The sequence below is a fragment of the Oryzias melastigma genome, linkage group LG21 (assembly GCF_002922805.2).
Source record: "Oryzias melastigma strain HK-1 linkage group LG21, ASM292280v2, whole genome shotgun sequence".
In the NCBI taxonomy this organism is placed as follows: Eukaryota; Metazoa; Chordata; class Actinopteri; order Beloniformes; family Adrianichthyidae; genus Oryzias; species Oryzias melastigma.
Genome location: NC_050532.1, coordinates 11,011,363 through 11,027,167, shown reverse-complemented (window position 1 = coordinate 11,027,167; position 15,805 = coordinate 11,011,363). Strand labels below are relative to the sequence as shown.

General features: G+C 38.9%; 3 protein-coding genes and 1 long non-coding RNA gene across 8 annotated transcripts in view; 3 read left to right on the top strand and 1 right to left on the bottom strand.

The window, feature by feature from the left end:
• Positions 1–4,603, bottom strand: part of LOC112155030 (solute carrier family 35 member F5) — a 15,153-nt gene extending 10,550 nt beyond the window's left edge. For 2 of the 5 annotated variants that reach the window (XR_002920742.2, XM_024286392.2), the window contains exons 1-3: positions 3,797–3,976; positions 3,023–3,164; positions 1,066–1,215 (exon numbers count right to left, since the gene is read on the bottom strand). Coding sequence is in view for 4 of the 5 variants with exons in the window: in XM_024286392.2 (XP_024142160.1) it covers positions 1,066–1,215; positions 3,023–3,164; positions 3,797–3,831 (327 nt within the window). In the remaining variant the exon portion in view is untranslated. Of the gene's footprint in view, positions 1–1,065; positions 1,216–3,022; positions 3,165–3,796; positions 3,977–4,466 lie in introns of those variants that run through there. The other 3 variants (XM_024286396.2, XM_024286393.2, XM_024286394.2) reach the window with 3 other exon arrangements.
• Positions 4,526–13,996, top strand: sympk (symplekin). Its single transcript, XM_024286391.2, has 26 exons — positions 4,526–4,624; positions 5,002–5,067; positions 5,785–5,838; positions 5,930–6,003; positions 6,087–6,213; positions 6,299–6,548; positions 6,634–6,804; positions 6,898–7,137; positions 7,917–8,065; positions 8,141–8,291; positions 8,377–8,599; positions 8,678–8,828; positions 8,903–9,138; positions 9,214–9,295; positions 9,365–9,478; positions 9,554–9,701; positions 9,791–9,951; positions 10,735–10,843; positions 10,961–11,061; positions 11,147–11,237; positions 11,348–11,449; positions 11,712–11,899; positions 12,619–12,795; positions 12,882–12,959; positions 13,107–13,271; positions 13,663–13,996. The coding sequence occupies exons 1-26, from the start codon at positions 4,568–4,570 to the stop codon at positions 13,825–13,827; spliced, it is 3,630 nt and encodes a 1,209-aa protein (XP_024142159.1). The 5' UTR covers positions 4,526–4,567; the 3' UTR covers positions 13,828–13,996.
• A 464-nt stretch (positions 13,997–14,460) lies between these two features.
• zgc:136439 (uncharacterized protein LOC678627 homolog) overlaps positions 14,461–15,805 on the top strand; it is a 3,703-nt gene continuing 2,358 nt past the window's right edge. Inside the window, exons 1-5 of the mRNA XM_024286063.2 lie at positions 14,461–14,767; positions 14,845–14,934; positions 15,018–15,097; positions 15,183–15,298; positions 15,417–15,514. Coding sequence (XP_024141831.1) covers positions 14,576–14,767; positions 14,845–14,934; positions 15,018–15,097; positions 15,183–15,298; positions 15,417–15,514 — 576 coding nt within the window. The 5' untranslated portion in view covers positions 14,461–14,575. The remainder of the gene's footprint in view (positions 14,768–14,844; positions 14,935–15,017; positions 15,098–15,182; positions 15,299–15,416; positions 15,515–15,805) is intronic.
• Positions 15,540–15,805, top strand: part of LOC118597929 — an 863-nt gene continuing 597 nt past the window's right edge. Inside the window, exon 1 of the long non-coding RNA XR_004946950.1 lies at positions 15,540–15,682. This is a non-coding gene — a long non-coding RNA (uncharacterized LOC118597929). The remainder of the gene's footprint in view (positions 15,683–15,805) is intronic.

Here is a 15,805-nt window from a genome sequence, read left to right as displayed (position 1 = left end):
GATGTTTCTGCCCGAATTTCTCAACATTTAGAAAATACCATTAATCTAGAACTCCTTTTTACAAAAATGCACCCCTAAACATTAAAGAGTCTCCACCATTTTTCCTCTGCTGCCTAAAGACACTCATTATGGTATCACCCATTAATGAACAAACTTCCTTTCTTCTACTATAACCATCTGACTCATCAGTCCAGAGCTCTCAAGTTTCACTGCATAGTTGAGTTGCTTGGTCTGGTTTTTCACATCAGAAGTTCAGCTTTTTGGCTGTAACTTTCCCATGATGATCCCATTTGGCCAGACTTCTCTGGACAGGAGATGGATGTACCTGGTTTCTGCCAGTTCTGACTTGATGGCAGTATTGGACATCCTCCAATATCAAAGGGTAATTAGGTTGATGTGTCTTTCATCTGCTGCACTAAGTTTCCTTGGCCAACCAAAGGGTCTACAGTCCTCATCATAGCCAGTTTCTTTTTGCTTCTTCAAAAAAGGATGAGCATCTCATCTTAAAACCTTAATCTGCTTTGATGGTTTTGCCTGAAAGAGATCTTGCTGATGCACCAGAACAACCTTTTGTCTTGCTGCTTTGCTCAGTTCTGCCTTGACATGAAACTGTCTTTCACAACCTCTCCTTGGTAGCAGAGTTTGGCTGTTTTTCATCAAGTTTTAATCCTCCTACACAGCTTTTTATGTCTATGGTTTCAACCTATGAGTTACATTGATGATTGTTAGCATCTGTTTGGTATAACTGGCTGATCAAACACATAGGAAAAATCTTACAAAATCACAGACTTGATGCTGGCTAAAAATCAAAAGGTGGTAACACCAAATATTGAACTGACTTGGATTTCCCTTTTGTTTAGACACTTTATTTTTGCACACTGATAAAAAATAATCTATCATTTTTTTCTTTTGCACAGTACTGCATATAATATAAAAGATTGGTTTAAATACTGCTTCAAGTAAGGTGAAGCATGCAAATTCTACCATTTAAAATAATGTAACAAAGGGGAAAAAAAGCATTAAATTAAAAGGACTGACTGAAATGTTTTGTCTTTGAGTACTTACAAATGCAGAGTGCCTGCGTTTCAGCGTGCCCGTGCACTGTTGCCTCCAAGGCCTCCACAGGAGGAATCCCAGCAAATACAGCACAAACATTGATGTCTTGGTAAATGTGCTAAAAAAAGGTTTGTTGTAATCCTGACGCTTGAAAATGTACTGATGGAATAAATAGAAGGAAATGGCAATTAGGGTTAGTGACAAACAACAATCTTAGAATCCTCACAACTACATTTGAAATTAGGTTTTCTTGGTCAACTCAATTCAGTGCTTCTGTAGATGTATCAATAGGCAACAAAAAAATGGGAAAACATCTTTTTCAGGTTATTTATATATATACAGATGTTAAATTTATGACTTTTTATTGTACAAATAAACATCATGTATATTTTAGCAAACATGCATGCAAACACTAAATACTGTAAGAACAAGCCAAAATACTAAACTAGTGTTTAGCACTTCTCAAATATTACAAATCAAACATTTATTGTTGTTCTATATTGTTATTATTAATCGTATAATCAGAAAATTTTGTGTCATCAAACTAGTCCAAAAATATATATTTTAAGCCACTTAAAACACAAATCAAATTGTCTTTACCAAAACCTACAGTAACGCACTTGTCATTTTGTATCCTTGGTCACAAATCACAAATATTTTTTTTTACTGATCATAACTTCATTAACACTAAAAAACACTATTATCAGGTTCACATAATAACATCAGAGAATGGTGCAAGCAGATAAAGATATTCGGAAGAAGGCTACAGAAAAAGGACCAACAAGGAAACCGATTTCCTGGTGGAGGTACAAAGAAAGAGTGCAGCAAACTTATTGTAAGAACTGGGCTGAATATAGATCAGATGTGTCAAAGCCAAGGCCCGGGGGTCGGATCCGGCCCGCCAGGTAATTAAATCCGGCCCTCCAGATCATTTTATTTTAATGTTATGAATGGCCCTATGTTATCTTGCTATCTATTTTTGTTCATAGTAATATTAAAAAGTTAAATTTTTAAAGTTTTAAAAATGTTAGTTTTAATACATTTTTATCCTGTTCCACCCATGACCTAAGGTATGTTTCGGATTTCGGCCCGCTTTGCAATTGAGTTTGACACCCCTGACATAGATTATTGAGCAAAGACAGAAAGGGGTGCCTTTCTTGACTGAATTTCACCATAAAATGAACTCATTAGTCATCACCATTCTGTCTGTGATGGAAGAAACACTGGTCTCCAATAAATGTTGGGCCAACAGCCCAACTTTAGGAAAAAAGGACATAGGGTTTCAATTGGAAGCTATACGGTATACACACCCATCTTTGCAAAAATTTGGATGCTGTTTGTTTTCGTGGTTAAAACGCAAACGCTGCTGAGGCCGGCTGTTGGTTGACATAAGGAGCAAAGGGCGGAGCCTCAGAGATTGAGTCATTTTTCTTCCAGGTAGGAAAAGAATCCACAAAAATAACTAATATTTCATAAATTATTTGCTCTTTAATGTACCACAGGTAATATATAATCATATATGAATATAGCTTACACTGCAAGACTTAAGAAAAGCATAGGTCCTTTAAAAGGCCATCATCAGATCACCTCCAACTTGACTGTCAGTGTGGAGCATTGACTGCATATAGAAATGGACAGAGTGGCTGTGACATCACCCATATAAAATGCCTCACCTCTGGCTTTTTTTTTTTTTTTTAGTTTTTTTTTTTTCAGTTGTTTCAGCCTTTACTGTCTACTAAAGTTATGCTGTTAAAAGCTTGAGCTAATGTACATGATGATATTTTGGAAAGGAAATACATTTTCTAAAAATACAAATTGAGTCAACTAGAGGAACTGGCTGAGTCAGTTTGGATTTGTGAAACTTATTCCTCTAAGACTAAAGTTAAGTTTCTTTAAGGACTTCTTTTGTGCATTCGTTTCAGTGGAGTTTCACTACACAAACTGACAACCCAAAGACTGTCCTTACTGAGGTCAGCTCGGAGGAAGCCACCCAGATAACATCCACCAGAAGGAGTATCAACACCCCTAAGGCCATCCTCCTCCGCTGGGCTGCAGAGCTACCCTGAGAGCTCATCCGGTTCATGATGAAAACCCACTCCATTGAGACCCTATACAAACACATAAGGGGGAAAATGACAATGTTATTGGTTATCTCTTTTATTTTATTGTATGCTTTGCAGGAGGCACACAGCACTGAACATTGCTCTAAAGATATAATTGATAAGAATACATTAGGACAGATTCACAATGCTTTTTAAACCAAGATAAAGAGGGGAAAAGTCTTCTAAAACCAGGAAAGGAACAATATTTAAAATACTGCTTTAAGTGCCTTCCCTGTTCAAGTTTTTCCAGTCAGTGTGCTTAACTCAACAAACATTACGTTATTACGGGAAATACCATTTTAAAGCATCAATAAATGCAGTACTCGTAAAAGTAAGTTAACAAGTTATGACATGCTTGTTTTCTACGAGACTTCTGCCTCTTTACACTTAAGTTAAGTTGCATGGGAGGGAATTAAAAGTCCCACTCAGAAACAAATCCATGAACACGAAAGCATCTGTAATTTATAAATGCATAATTAACAGTTAAAAAAAAACAATACGACGTTTCGTTTATAAAAACACATTTTTTACTAGCTGTATCCTAAACAAGCTCCGCGGTAATTCGTTGTAGCTGTCTGTTTTCTTAGCTAAGCGCTAAAAAATGTCCGACAAACAAAGTGACCAAAAGCTTTAATAACCGTAGTATGTTCACCCGAATTCGAGGCGTACTCATTCACTTTGCTCCATTAGCTGATGTCCAATTGATATTGTACACGAGTGTTTAAAAAAACACGCTTTAAACGAGAATCTGTTGCCACTCCAGCGGTTGTAAACATAGCACTTCCTTGTCTTGTTATTAGCATCAGGTGACATCACTTATCCCGCTAAGCCTCATGGGACTTGTAGTGAAGACGGTAATCGATGAAAACCTAATTGAAATGCGTCGATATGGCACATTATTAGTGTCTGTATTATGTAAACAATTACAGTTTGCTCATAAATGCTTATTTTTTTTAATAACAGAAAAAGGGGTTATAATCAGATACTTTCAGCAGAGGGCGCTATTTTTGTTGTGTACCTGAAAATAGCCGAAGAAGAGCATCTTCAATGAAACATGGCAGCAGCTTTGTTTGCTTGCTAGCAAAGTTAATCCAAATATTCATTAAGTAGAGAAAACAAAGTAGGGCTAGTCATCTGATAAATATTTGCAATATCTTTTTAACGCTACAGTTAAATATCGGTGTATCTTTAACATAAATAACCTTTTAAAGCAGCTATTCTATTATCATTTTTGGCTAACCTTAATGTCGCGCGCTAACTAGCTTCTGGTAATCGTCTCTTAAAAGGTAAGTAAAAACACAGACTTACTCCGTTTTTCTCGGACCATTGCTCGTGTTGCTTAATTGACACCTTTTTCTGTTTATCCTTCAAGAACATGATAGGTTACTACTGACTGGAAACGCAGCAACATGGACATTTCTTCTAAGGGGGATGACACAGTGGTCGATATTACCACTAGTGAAAAGGTCTGTACAATTGGGTTCATTTTATATTCGGGAATAACAGCATCTGTTGGTAGCAGTCTTTATTCCATCTTAAAAACAAAATAATTCAACTTCAAACTGTAAAACATTTTAGATAATCAAATATATATCTAGAATTACAACAAATTTAAGTGTTTTTTGTGTGATGCGAGTCAAATCTTGATCTTTCTGTCAATGATTTAATATTTATTAATATACAAGGAAATTAGTAATATTTACATTGCTGTAGTTGAATCTAAATAGGGCTATTTGTTAAAGTCTGGGTTTAACACCTCATTTGGCCACAAACATGCCATGTAATGTTGTCAGGCCGTCCCTGTTGTGTTGTAGAGACTTAATGTGGTTTTTTCTTTTCTTAGGTGGTGGAGCTTCTGAATCAAGCTTCTCTCATATCCACTGATGAAAAGCTGACTACTCTAAAACAGGTTGGTAGTGCAAATCTGTTCAGTTAAGGTCACTGAAATCTGTAAAGAAAGGGATTTGTAAGAACTTGAAGTTGCGTACCTGTTAAGATTCAAACTTTTTGTGACATTCCTACTATATGAACATCGTTTTAAAGCACAGCTGAACTTTAAATTGATATTTATCTGTATTAGACTGTCTGAATTCTCTCACTACTCCCTAACCCCTAAAAGATTCTTTATTACAGGATTATCCCATGCCCTGGATTGTAATGCAATTCCGACATTTGCTGAAGTAAAAGCATAATCTATTGTAGTCTATGTTAGTAAAGGTTCTCATTCTTCCAGGTGACGTTGTCTTGGAGTTAAGTCATTACTACTGTACTTTTTTTTTCCTTTTAAGAAAGAAGCTTTAAGTCCATTTGCTATGACTCAATTCTAAGACATTGTGGCCTATAGTTGTCAATCTCGTGAGCATTCATGCACACTAGTTTTCAACAGAGACTTTTGGGAAATTTCCAGGAAATTGCCTTTAGGAATTGTAGATTCAGATTCCCCCCAAAAATGGCTAACAACCTATATCGTGCACTAACCGGTGAGTAGTGAGTAAATTCGGACACTGGCTTGGTGTGCTTTAGTATGTTCTTAGGGGAACCATCGTTAATAAATATTATACAATCCGTTAACCTAGCAGTACATAAAGAAGTTGGTTTGACTGCTTACACTTTAAAATTCTTTTAGGTTCAGGAGCTCATCATCAACAAGGATCCGTCCCTTCTTGACAACTTTTTGGATGTACGTAAGCATCTGCCATTCATGGTAAAAGTACAGTAAGCTGGAAACTGCTCAGTCATGTTCTTTTTTTTTTTGCCTTTTTTTTCTGCAGGAGATAATCGCGTTTCAGACGGACAAATCAATCGAAGTGAAAAAGTTTGTCATTGGATTTATAGAGGAAGCATGGTCAGTTATTTCTGCTGAAGTTTTATATCTTATACATTCCTAAATGTGCATATATTGATTAAAACTCTTTTTTTAATATATAGTAAAAGGGACAATGAGCTCCTTGTTAGACTCATCGCCAATCTAAACATGCTGCTGAAGGATGAAAGTGTAAATGTGGTGAAGAAAGCCATTCTGACTCTCACTCAGCTCTACAAAGTAACATTACAGGTATGCACGTTCAAATCATACGCAAATGTTTAAAAAAAATGTAATTTCTTTGTTGTCTCAACTTCCGTTGTTTCTTTTCCGTCAGTGGTTGGTCCGCTCAAAAACCCTGTCAGAAATGCAGGAGGCCTGCTGGGACTTGATCACTCAAATGAAAGGGGAAGTGCTGGCCCTGCTGGACTCTGACAATGATGGCGTTCGCACTCACAGCATCAAATTCACAGAATCTTTAATCATCACTCTTTCACCGCGGACGCCTGACTCAGATGTTCCCAAACGCCAGGAGGGCGACATTAGCCTTGACAAAGTTCCCAAAGACCACTCGTACATTCACTATGGTACAGAGTCTTGAACTTTTTTTGTAAGAAAACAAGGTGTTTACATTTGTCCAGGTGGATTTATTGCATTTTGTTGAATCAACAGGTACTTTGTGTGAAGAAGGAAAGAGTGCACTGGAAAAGCTGTTAAAATTCATGGTCCATCCAGCTATATCCAGCATTAACCTCACCACTGCTTTGGGTTCTTTGGCAACGATTGCCCGTCAGAGACCAATGTTCATGTCAGAAGTGGTCCAAGCATATGAGACCCTCCACGGTGAGTGCTTCTTAGTCGAAACATACGTTTATTATTCCCCAAAGTTTTTATCGTTGATGGATTCAATCACTAATATTCATCTTTTTTTTTTAGCTAACCTTCCCCCCACTCTGGCCAAATCTCAGGTTAGCAGTGTTCGAAAAAATTTGAAGCTGCACTTAGTGGCAGTTCTCAAACATCCATGTAGCGTGGAGTTCCAGGGTCAGATCAGCATTTTGCTGCTGGATCTGGGAATGCCTCAAACGGAGATAACGCGATACACTCCTGCGCCGCGAGAGCCGCGCAAGAGGCCTCGCTATGAGCAATACACAGAAGGAAAGAAGGTCAAGATGGGTGAGTAGATGACCACGAACATGCAGCCTGCCAGTCCAGATGCCTTAAAAAAGTGTTTCTGAAGCATTCCTTAAGAAATTAAGAATGTTTGTTTTCGTTTCTATCACTTTAAGAAGATTCAGTTTGTTTGTTTATTAAGGATCCCCATTAGCTAATTAACATGCTAGCAGCTTTTCTTCCTGGGGTCTCACTGTCTTAAAGCCACAAATGCAATACATAAGCAAACAGATATGCGTGTACATATATGCACTCTCCACAACAATGTAAACAAAAATAATACGTCAATAATACAATAACAAGACAAAAACACAAAATACTATTTTAATGTCAAATATAATGTGATGACTAAATATTTTTAGATTTAAAATTGTAGGTTATTCCTGAACTGTCACACATGTTCCTATTTTAATGGTGTTTCATTTTGAACTATTAGTGTGAATTATTGATTCACTAGAAATCTGTTTTAATCTGAGTACTCTGTATTTATTTCAGTACATGTTCTGACACATAAAGTGTTTGTTTGCAGGAATATTCAGAATGAAATTAGCCTAACTCATGTGTTTAATCCTGAATCTAAACTAATATGGCAACAGAAGCCCATAAATATGTATCACATTGTTTGTTTGGAGATAAAAGATTGATTAGGTTTAGGACTGGGACAGCATTCATGTAAAAATAGTCATCTCTAATGCTTTAAAAGAAAGTTAAAACACATTTTTAAAACTAAAACCAAATTTCTGTACGATTTCTTTATTTATGATGGATGTTTTTCTGCTTAGAACCGGTTCTTGAAGATGATGAAGATAAGGAGGAGCCGGCCCCCCTCGCGGCCCCAAAGCCAGTCGCCGTTCCTGCCGCGCAGTCTGCCCTCGACCTCACGGCTGAGTTCCTTCGCCCGCTGCTAACTCCTGAAAATGTCGCCAACCTCGTAAGTGGCTGAGATCGCTCCCACACTCTCTTTGCTCTGAGTGTTTTTGTCCTAATACTCCTTTCTCGGTTTTAGGTGCTCATCAGCATGGTGTATCTGCCTGATGTGATGCCAGCATCTTTCCAGGCCACATACACACCTGTGGAATCTGCAGGTACTGACGCCCAGATTAAACATCTGGCCAGGTTGATGGCTACACAGATGACTGCAGCTGGAATTGGTCCAGGTGAGTGTCACAAACATGCACCAGGGATTCTCAATCCTCAAGGATGCTCTGTTTAAAACTTGTGTTTTATTACTTTGAACCTTAGGTCTTGAACAAAGCAAAGCAAAGGAGGATGAAGCTCTCAAAGAGGAGCAGAACAAGGAAGACTCTGACGGGAAAGACATTCTCATCAAACGCAAAGCTCCTCCTGTGATGTTGGGCCAAGCCATCTCTGTCGTTGGAGGTTACCCTGAAAAGCCTTCGACTGCAGAAGCTCCAGCCGCACCAAAGAGACTTCCAGAGCCCATCCTTCCATCTGCACAAACCAAGTGAGTTCTGACGCTTCACTCAGACCTCCCTTATGTCACTTCCTGTTTGTCACCCTGTATGATTCTGCTTCTTTACAGGTTGATGGGGGCGAGCGGTAGAAAAAAAGTCTTCCGCTTGTCAGATGTTGTTCAGCCTCTATCAGACAGCCAGAATGAGAAGTTGACTTCGAGCGCCGTGAAGCGCATTCTACATTCAGAAAAAGAAATCGCACAAAGTGGAATGTCCCACGTAAGTAACCCCAAATGAGACGCATCTCAACTTTTCTTCCTGTAGGGTACAAGAATGTCAAATCTGTGTTTTAGATCAGAGTCAAGCTCCTCTCCAGGCTTGTGACGCAGTTTGAAGGAATGATGAAAGAGGACGTGCTACAATTTATCTTAGAGGACATCAGGTCAAGGAGCGATCTGGCCTTTTCTCTGCTCTACCAAGAGTACAACACGTACCTCAGCCAGCTCCCTTCAGGCCTGCTGGACAGCTATGATCAATGTCTTTTCACTCTGCTGTCAGGCCTGCAGGAGAAGCCTGAGCAGAGGGATGGGTAAGCAAGAACACAGGGTTTGTAGCATTACTTTGGTTGCTCTGTAAGTTTAAGATTTGTGTCCTTTATTTCTAGGCTTTTCACCAAGCTGGTACTGGAGGCTCCCATTATAACAGAATCTGCATTAGAAGTAATTCGGCGTTACTGTGAGGATGAGGTAAAAGAGCCCAGCTGTATTTCTCAATCTGTCCTCCAGCATTCTGTGAACCTCTTCCTTTCATTTCAGTCTCGAGTATATTTAGGAATGACGACTCTGAAGGAGCTCATTGTCAAGCGGCCCTCCAGGCAGTTTCAGTATCTGCACGTCCTTCTGGATCTCAGCTCCCACGAGAAAGAGAAGGTGACATTGGCGAGGCCACAGACTGCTAACATGTCGCATCTGTTCTTGTGTTAAACATGCGTGCTCGTATTTCAGGTGCGCACCACTGCCTTGGCTTTCCTGAAGCGCATGTACGAGAAAGATCATCTGAGGGATTACATCGAAAAGTTTGCTCTGAATTACCTCCAGCTTCTGGTTCACCCCAACCCGCCCTCTTTGCTCTTTGGAGCCGATAAGGACACAGGTTTGTTCATCATAACATGTCTAATTTACCACTCCAATGAGAAGATCTGCACATTTTGACCCCAATGGTCTCTGCGTTTGTTGACACAGAGGTGGCTGCCCCCTGGACTGAAGAGACAGTGAGACAGTGTCTTTTCCTTTACCTGTCCCTGCTTCCTTTGAACCACCGGCTGGTCCACGAGCTCGCTTCCGTCTACACCGAAGCCATTGCTGACATCAAACGCAGCGTCCTGCGAGCGATAGAGCAGCCTGTAAGGCTTTCCCCAGTCTGAGAACATTGCTTTTTTTCTTTAGGATCTCACAAAAACTTCTTAGTTTGTTTTGCTTAAGTCATGGGTGGTGAAAAGCATAAACCCAAACCCTCAGTATTTAAATAAATACATTTGTTTGTAAGTCAAACTGTTTTAAATGATGCTTTTACCCAATATATGCAAATTAAAACAAAAAAATCTGAATTTGTGGTTTCACAGATGAAATAATGATGGTATTTTTAAACTAATTGACAGCATTTTATTTTATATTTTGCCCTATTAATAAATTAACCTATAGAAACTTAACCCATAAGAACCCATGGTGACATTAGTGTAACAGAAACATATCAGAAATGGGTTCTGTGATCCACTTGGTTTGTGGTGCATTCCACATCATTTTATCTTTTAAGGAAAAATGCGTCCGGGTCACATGAGTTAGTCTATACATCCCATCTGAAAAAAGACAATATTCTACTTCTCTTTTTAAGAAATCCTTCAAATATCAATTTTTGTGCACATCTAGAATTAGTCAAAATGTTTTGTTTGATTTCTTATCTCAACCAAATGTTCCCTTTTTATCCATTTTCATTTGCTCTACATTATTGCAACTTCTCACGTTTTATTTTTATTAAACACCAGTTTGAGAGCAGAACAAGATGGTAGATCTTTCTGCCTGAAAACTTGTATTTTTTTAAGTTGGATAAAGTGCCTCCAAGGAGATAAAAAAAAAATACATAATTTGACCCAAACCACTTTGTTTCTTCATTTCTCTCTTTCTTTTAGATTCGTGGAATGGGGATGAATTCTCCAGAGCTGCTACTCTTGGTTGAAAACTGTCCTAAAGGAGCAGAGACTCTGGTCACTCGCTGCCTGCACATTTTGACAGATAAAGGTAGAAAAGGAAACTTTTCTGAAAATAAAATGTATTTTTGCATGAATTGATGCTTTCTCTATGAGACGGTAAGATTAAATGATGTATCTCAATGTGTGAAAAATGTCTTTCTTGTAGTGCCACCATCGCCAGAGCTGGTGGAGAGGGTGCGAGACCTTTACCACAAAAGAGTGCCGGATGTTCGCTTCCTAATCCCCGTCATAAATGGCCTTGAAAAGGTGCCCCTCTAGAAAGCCGTCAGTGAATCTACAACAACGATATCTTTTATTATATTTACTATTCCTGCTTGTTTTTTATCAATAGAATGAAGTCATCCAGGCTCTCCCTAAACTCATCAAACTTAACCCGATTGTTGTGAAGGAAGTCTTCAACAGACTTCTGGGAACTCAGCACAGTAAGAGCTTTTTTTCGTTTCATTTTATTATATTTTAATCTGTTGTTTACTGAGGTTTATGTGTTGTGGTGAAAGGTGACTCCTATTGACCTTTGGTACTGTTGTTGCAGGTGAGGGAAGTTCGTCTGTTGCACCTCTCACTCCAGGGGACCTGCTCATTGCTTTACACAATATTGACTCAGTCAAATGTGATATGAAATCTATCATTAAAGGTTAGTAATCAGAGACACCCAAATCAAACATTTTTAATAGATAGTTTTCAGACTTTTCCATTGGTGAAAGCCATTTTTAACAGTCTTTTTATAAGTTCTCCAACCTGTAAACAAACCTTTTTTAATCACATCCTTGAATATTTTTAGAAATAGTTTTATTCATCTTGTTTTTCACCTCATTTATGGCAATCCTGGACAAGGACGAGACTGAAATAAGGGATTTTTGGAGCCAATTTCCTTTTCTGATTTATTTCTGCTACAGCTACCAACCTGTGCTTTGCGGAGAAGAATGTGTACACCTCTGAGGTCCTGGCGGTGGTCATGCAGCAGCTGATGGAGCAGAATCCTCTCCCTATGCTTCTCATGCGCACCGTCATCCAGTCTCTCACCATGTACCCCCGACTGGGAGGATTTGTCATGAATATCCTGTCCCGCCTTATTGTCAAGCAGGTTAGCTCCACAAAACACTAAGTTTCCAATTCTATCAATCCAGTCATTTTTCTTCTTTCCTGAGAAATGGAGAAAAGTGTCCATATTTAAAAATAAGGCAGATGTGCAGAGTTGTGGCAACTACAGAGGAATAAAGCTGATGAGCCTTAAAATGAAGTTATGGGAAATAGTAGCTGAAGCTAGACTAAGAGCAGAAGTGAACATTTGTGAGCAGCAGTATGATTTAATACCAAGAAAGAGACTAAAGATGCACTATTTGCTTTGGGGATGTTAATAGAGAGCTACACTGTGTCTTTAGATCTGGATAAATCTTATGACAGAATACCCAGAGAAGAAAAGAGAAATATGTTAAAGCAGTGCAGGACATGTATGAGGGCTGTAAGACAGTGGTGAGGTGTGCTGTAGGGGTGACAGAAGAGTGACCAGGATGGATAGGATCAGGAACGAGTCCATCAGAGGGACAGCACATGTTAGAGATTGAGATGGTTGCTGAGGATAAATGGTGAATATATTGGTAGAAGGATCCTGAGTCTAGAGGAAACCAAAGAGGGGGTTTATGGATGCAGTGAAGGAAGACATGAAGGTAGCTGGTGTTAGAGTAGAGGATGCAGAAGACGGGGTTAAATGGAGGAAGCTGATTCGCTGTTGCAACCTGTGAAGTTAAAACATTGGAGAAGTTTACACTTTTTTCTGATAGTGTTTGTTGGTTTGTCCTGTAGGTGTGGAAATATCCCAAAGTATGGGAAGGTTTCGTCAAGTGCTGCCAAAGAACGAAGCCTCAGTCTTACAGCGTACTGCTGCAGCTCCCACCTGCACAGCTGACCAGCGTGTTTGAACGCTGTCCGGAAATGAGAGCGCCTCTTCTGCAGCATGTCCTCTCCTTCACACCTCATCAGGTTAGAACCTGGCTTACTTCTCTTTTTGCCGTTTTGATTTTGTGCACAAATGCCCCTTTAACAAAGTGCCTCTTTCTCTGAAACAGCAAGCTCACATACCTTCCTCCATCATGGCAGTCCTGGAGGCCCATAAAAAACCAGAACCAAGTCCTGTGGAGAAAGAGGTATAAACATTTCACTAATGTACCACCTGTTTTGAGTTTGTGTTAACTTTCAAAAAGATTTGTCTGTCTTTCCCACATGCATAAATTATGTAAAAACTCTGATTCTCTCACCTATCATTCCTATGTTTGGTTGCTCTGATCCTACAGATGGAGCATCCTCCAGTAATAGAAGAAACTCATTTCGCTGTGCAGAAAGAGGTAGAAATGCCCGTTCAGCAAGAGCCAGTCGTCATTAAAGATGATGAAGAACCGATGGAACAAGGGGAATCAGAACCAGTGATACTAGAAGAAACAGGGGAAAGCATTTCACAGGTATCACCAAAGAATTCCTTAAATAAAATTGCATAACATGCTTGAGTCAGGTGGAGAAGGTCCTCAATAATTTCCTTTGTTGTTGTTGTTTTACACTTTTAATGTCTAGTTGGCCAACAACAGACACTATAGTAGAGCTGGGTGATAAATTGATGTTATTAATGTTTGAATTTGTTTTTTAAGTATATTTATTTTTAGGAAAATCTGAACTTTAGTTTTATGGAACTAGTTCAGTTTGGGGATTTCAGACTTCAAGCAAAATCTTAAATCAAATTTGGTGTGGGAAAAAATACAAGATTTTTTTTTTTTTTGGCTTAATTGCCCAGCCACAAAATTGTTTTAATTTTAATAAATGTTTAACTAATAAATGTTCCTTTTTATTTTTCCCCAGGTGGATTCAGAAAGAGACATTGACACACCACCGCCTCCACCAGAGACGCCTGAAGAGTCGATGGAGGAATCCCATCCTGAAACCTCAGACCAGGAGCCAGTCAAAGAGGCTGAGGTTGACATCAGTGATGCTGAGGCTGGAACAGGCCCTGAAGATGTGGAATAACGATGCACTCATAATTTCTCTATCCTGCAAATATCACTGTATTCCAGGATTTCAAAGCATTTTTTTCTGTTTTGTTTTGATGAAAAAATAATATTTCAAAGTAAATTTTAGTATAAAAGCATTCCATGTGCTTGTTTCTTTAGTTATGAAATAAATAATCTCAAAAATAGAATGGATTACTGTTTTAATTATGTCACTTTAATAATAAATATGAACTTTATCAAGCACTTGGATTGTACACGCAAACCCAAACATACATGGATAAAAATAGATTCAAAGTGTACAATGCCATGCTTATAAAGTTAAATTATTAAGACAAAACATCACAAACATTTAATCTAAGCTTGTGTGTGTATATATAATCAAATAGTTTTCAAAATCTATTTAAATATTCGAATTTTGGCACACTAAATTAGCAGGACCACAAATTCAAGCTAGTGAAATATATTCTGTGATAAGCCTTTCAAAAATGTCCCGTTAAACAAAATTAAGGAATCTACTAGATCCGTTTTGTTAAATGAACTAATTTAATGATTGAAACATTAGTTTATTGTATGGTTTTTAGTTTTTTCAAATTAAAGTAAGAGTCTCTCATTCGATTCCAGAGGTACCCAGTTTGCCACGCCCCCTGTGATTAAAATATCGCGAGAATTCGAATCAAACTTGGACCTGCATCCCATTACCGTTCAGTTCTCGTTTTTGTTAAACAGTCCCGTGTGCCATCATCACTCACCGTCTTTAAGACTCAATGAAGGCTGTGATTCTCGCCGCCGGCTACGGTACGAGGCTCCAGAGGGACGTTGCCTCGGACAGCAGCGGGAAGTTCGCTCACCTGGCGGGGGTCGCTAAGCCGCTCCTGCCGGTGGGGAGTTGCGCGTTGATCTCCCACTGGGTCCAGGCTCTGACCTCCTGTGGGTTTGTGGACTACATTTACGTGGTGGTGAGTGCACGGATCGATGCCATACAGCGACTTTAATGTTCTGCTTACGGGCTGACGTCCTCTTTCTCTTCCCACAGACGAACGCTCTTTACGAGGCTGCATTTCAGGAGTGGGCTCAAAAGTTCACGAATGTCAAGATACTCAGCGATCAGACGAGAAGCAATGAAGTATCAACTTTTTCTACTTAAAGTTTTTGATTAATTTTGTCTCCTACTTTCAAGTGTGTTTTATTTATCTGCAAATCCACCAGGGGCGCCTTGGAGCTGTGGCCTGCCTACAGCTGGCAGTACATCACTTTAAAATTGAGGACCATGTTATTGTTGTAGGGGGGTAGGATTTTTCTGTTTCGCTTTTGTAAGAAGTATATAAAAAAATAGCCTACATTATTGTGACACTGGGAACTTATCTTGAACAGAGACACCCTCTTCAAAGAGGACTTCAGTCTGAAAGAGGTGCAGAAGAGGTTTGCAGATGTCCAAGCCGGGAGTGAAGACAGCTGTGTGGTGCTGTCATACCTGTGCAGGGATGAGGGTGAGATGCTTCAGTTCAGAAGTCAGAATAACAATCAATAAAAGACTAGGACACATATTCTATCACGATTAGTCTTGTTTTTAAACCCCTTAATAAGTATGTGCATGCCACCCTGCAGAAACCAAAAAATATGGAATTCTGGAAGTAGATGGAGCTCTGCAGGTCTGCTGCATGAAGGAGAAACCTCTCCCTTCAGACACCAAGTCCAGGAGGGCAGTAAGTTAAAACAGTTTTCAAAAGTGTTTTTTTATTATTATTATTATTATTATTCTAAACTTAAGGTACATAAATCAATATTGAAAAATATCATTTGGATTGAGTAATTGTAAGTTTATTTAACTATAACATGTAATCAATTGAGTGATATCACAAAAGATAACACAGGTGATGCAGCAAAAAATTATCAAACCATCATTACAGTCTAATGTGTGGAAATGCTTTGAACTCTGCAAAGACCTGTGACCATAAAGTGGGATAAGTACCCAGGTATTTATTTCTGAGTCGACT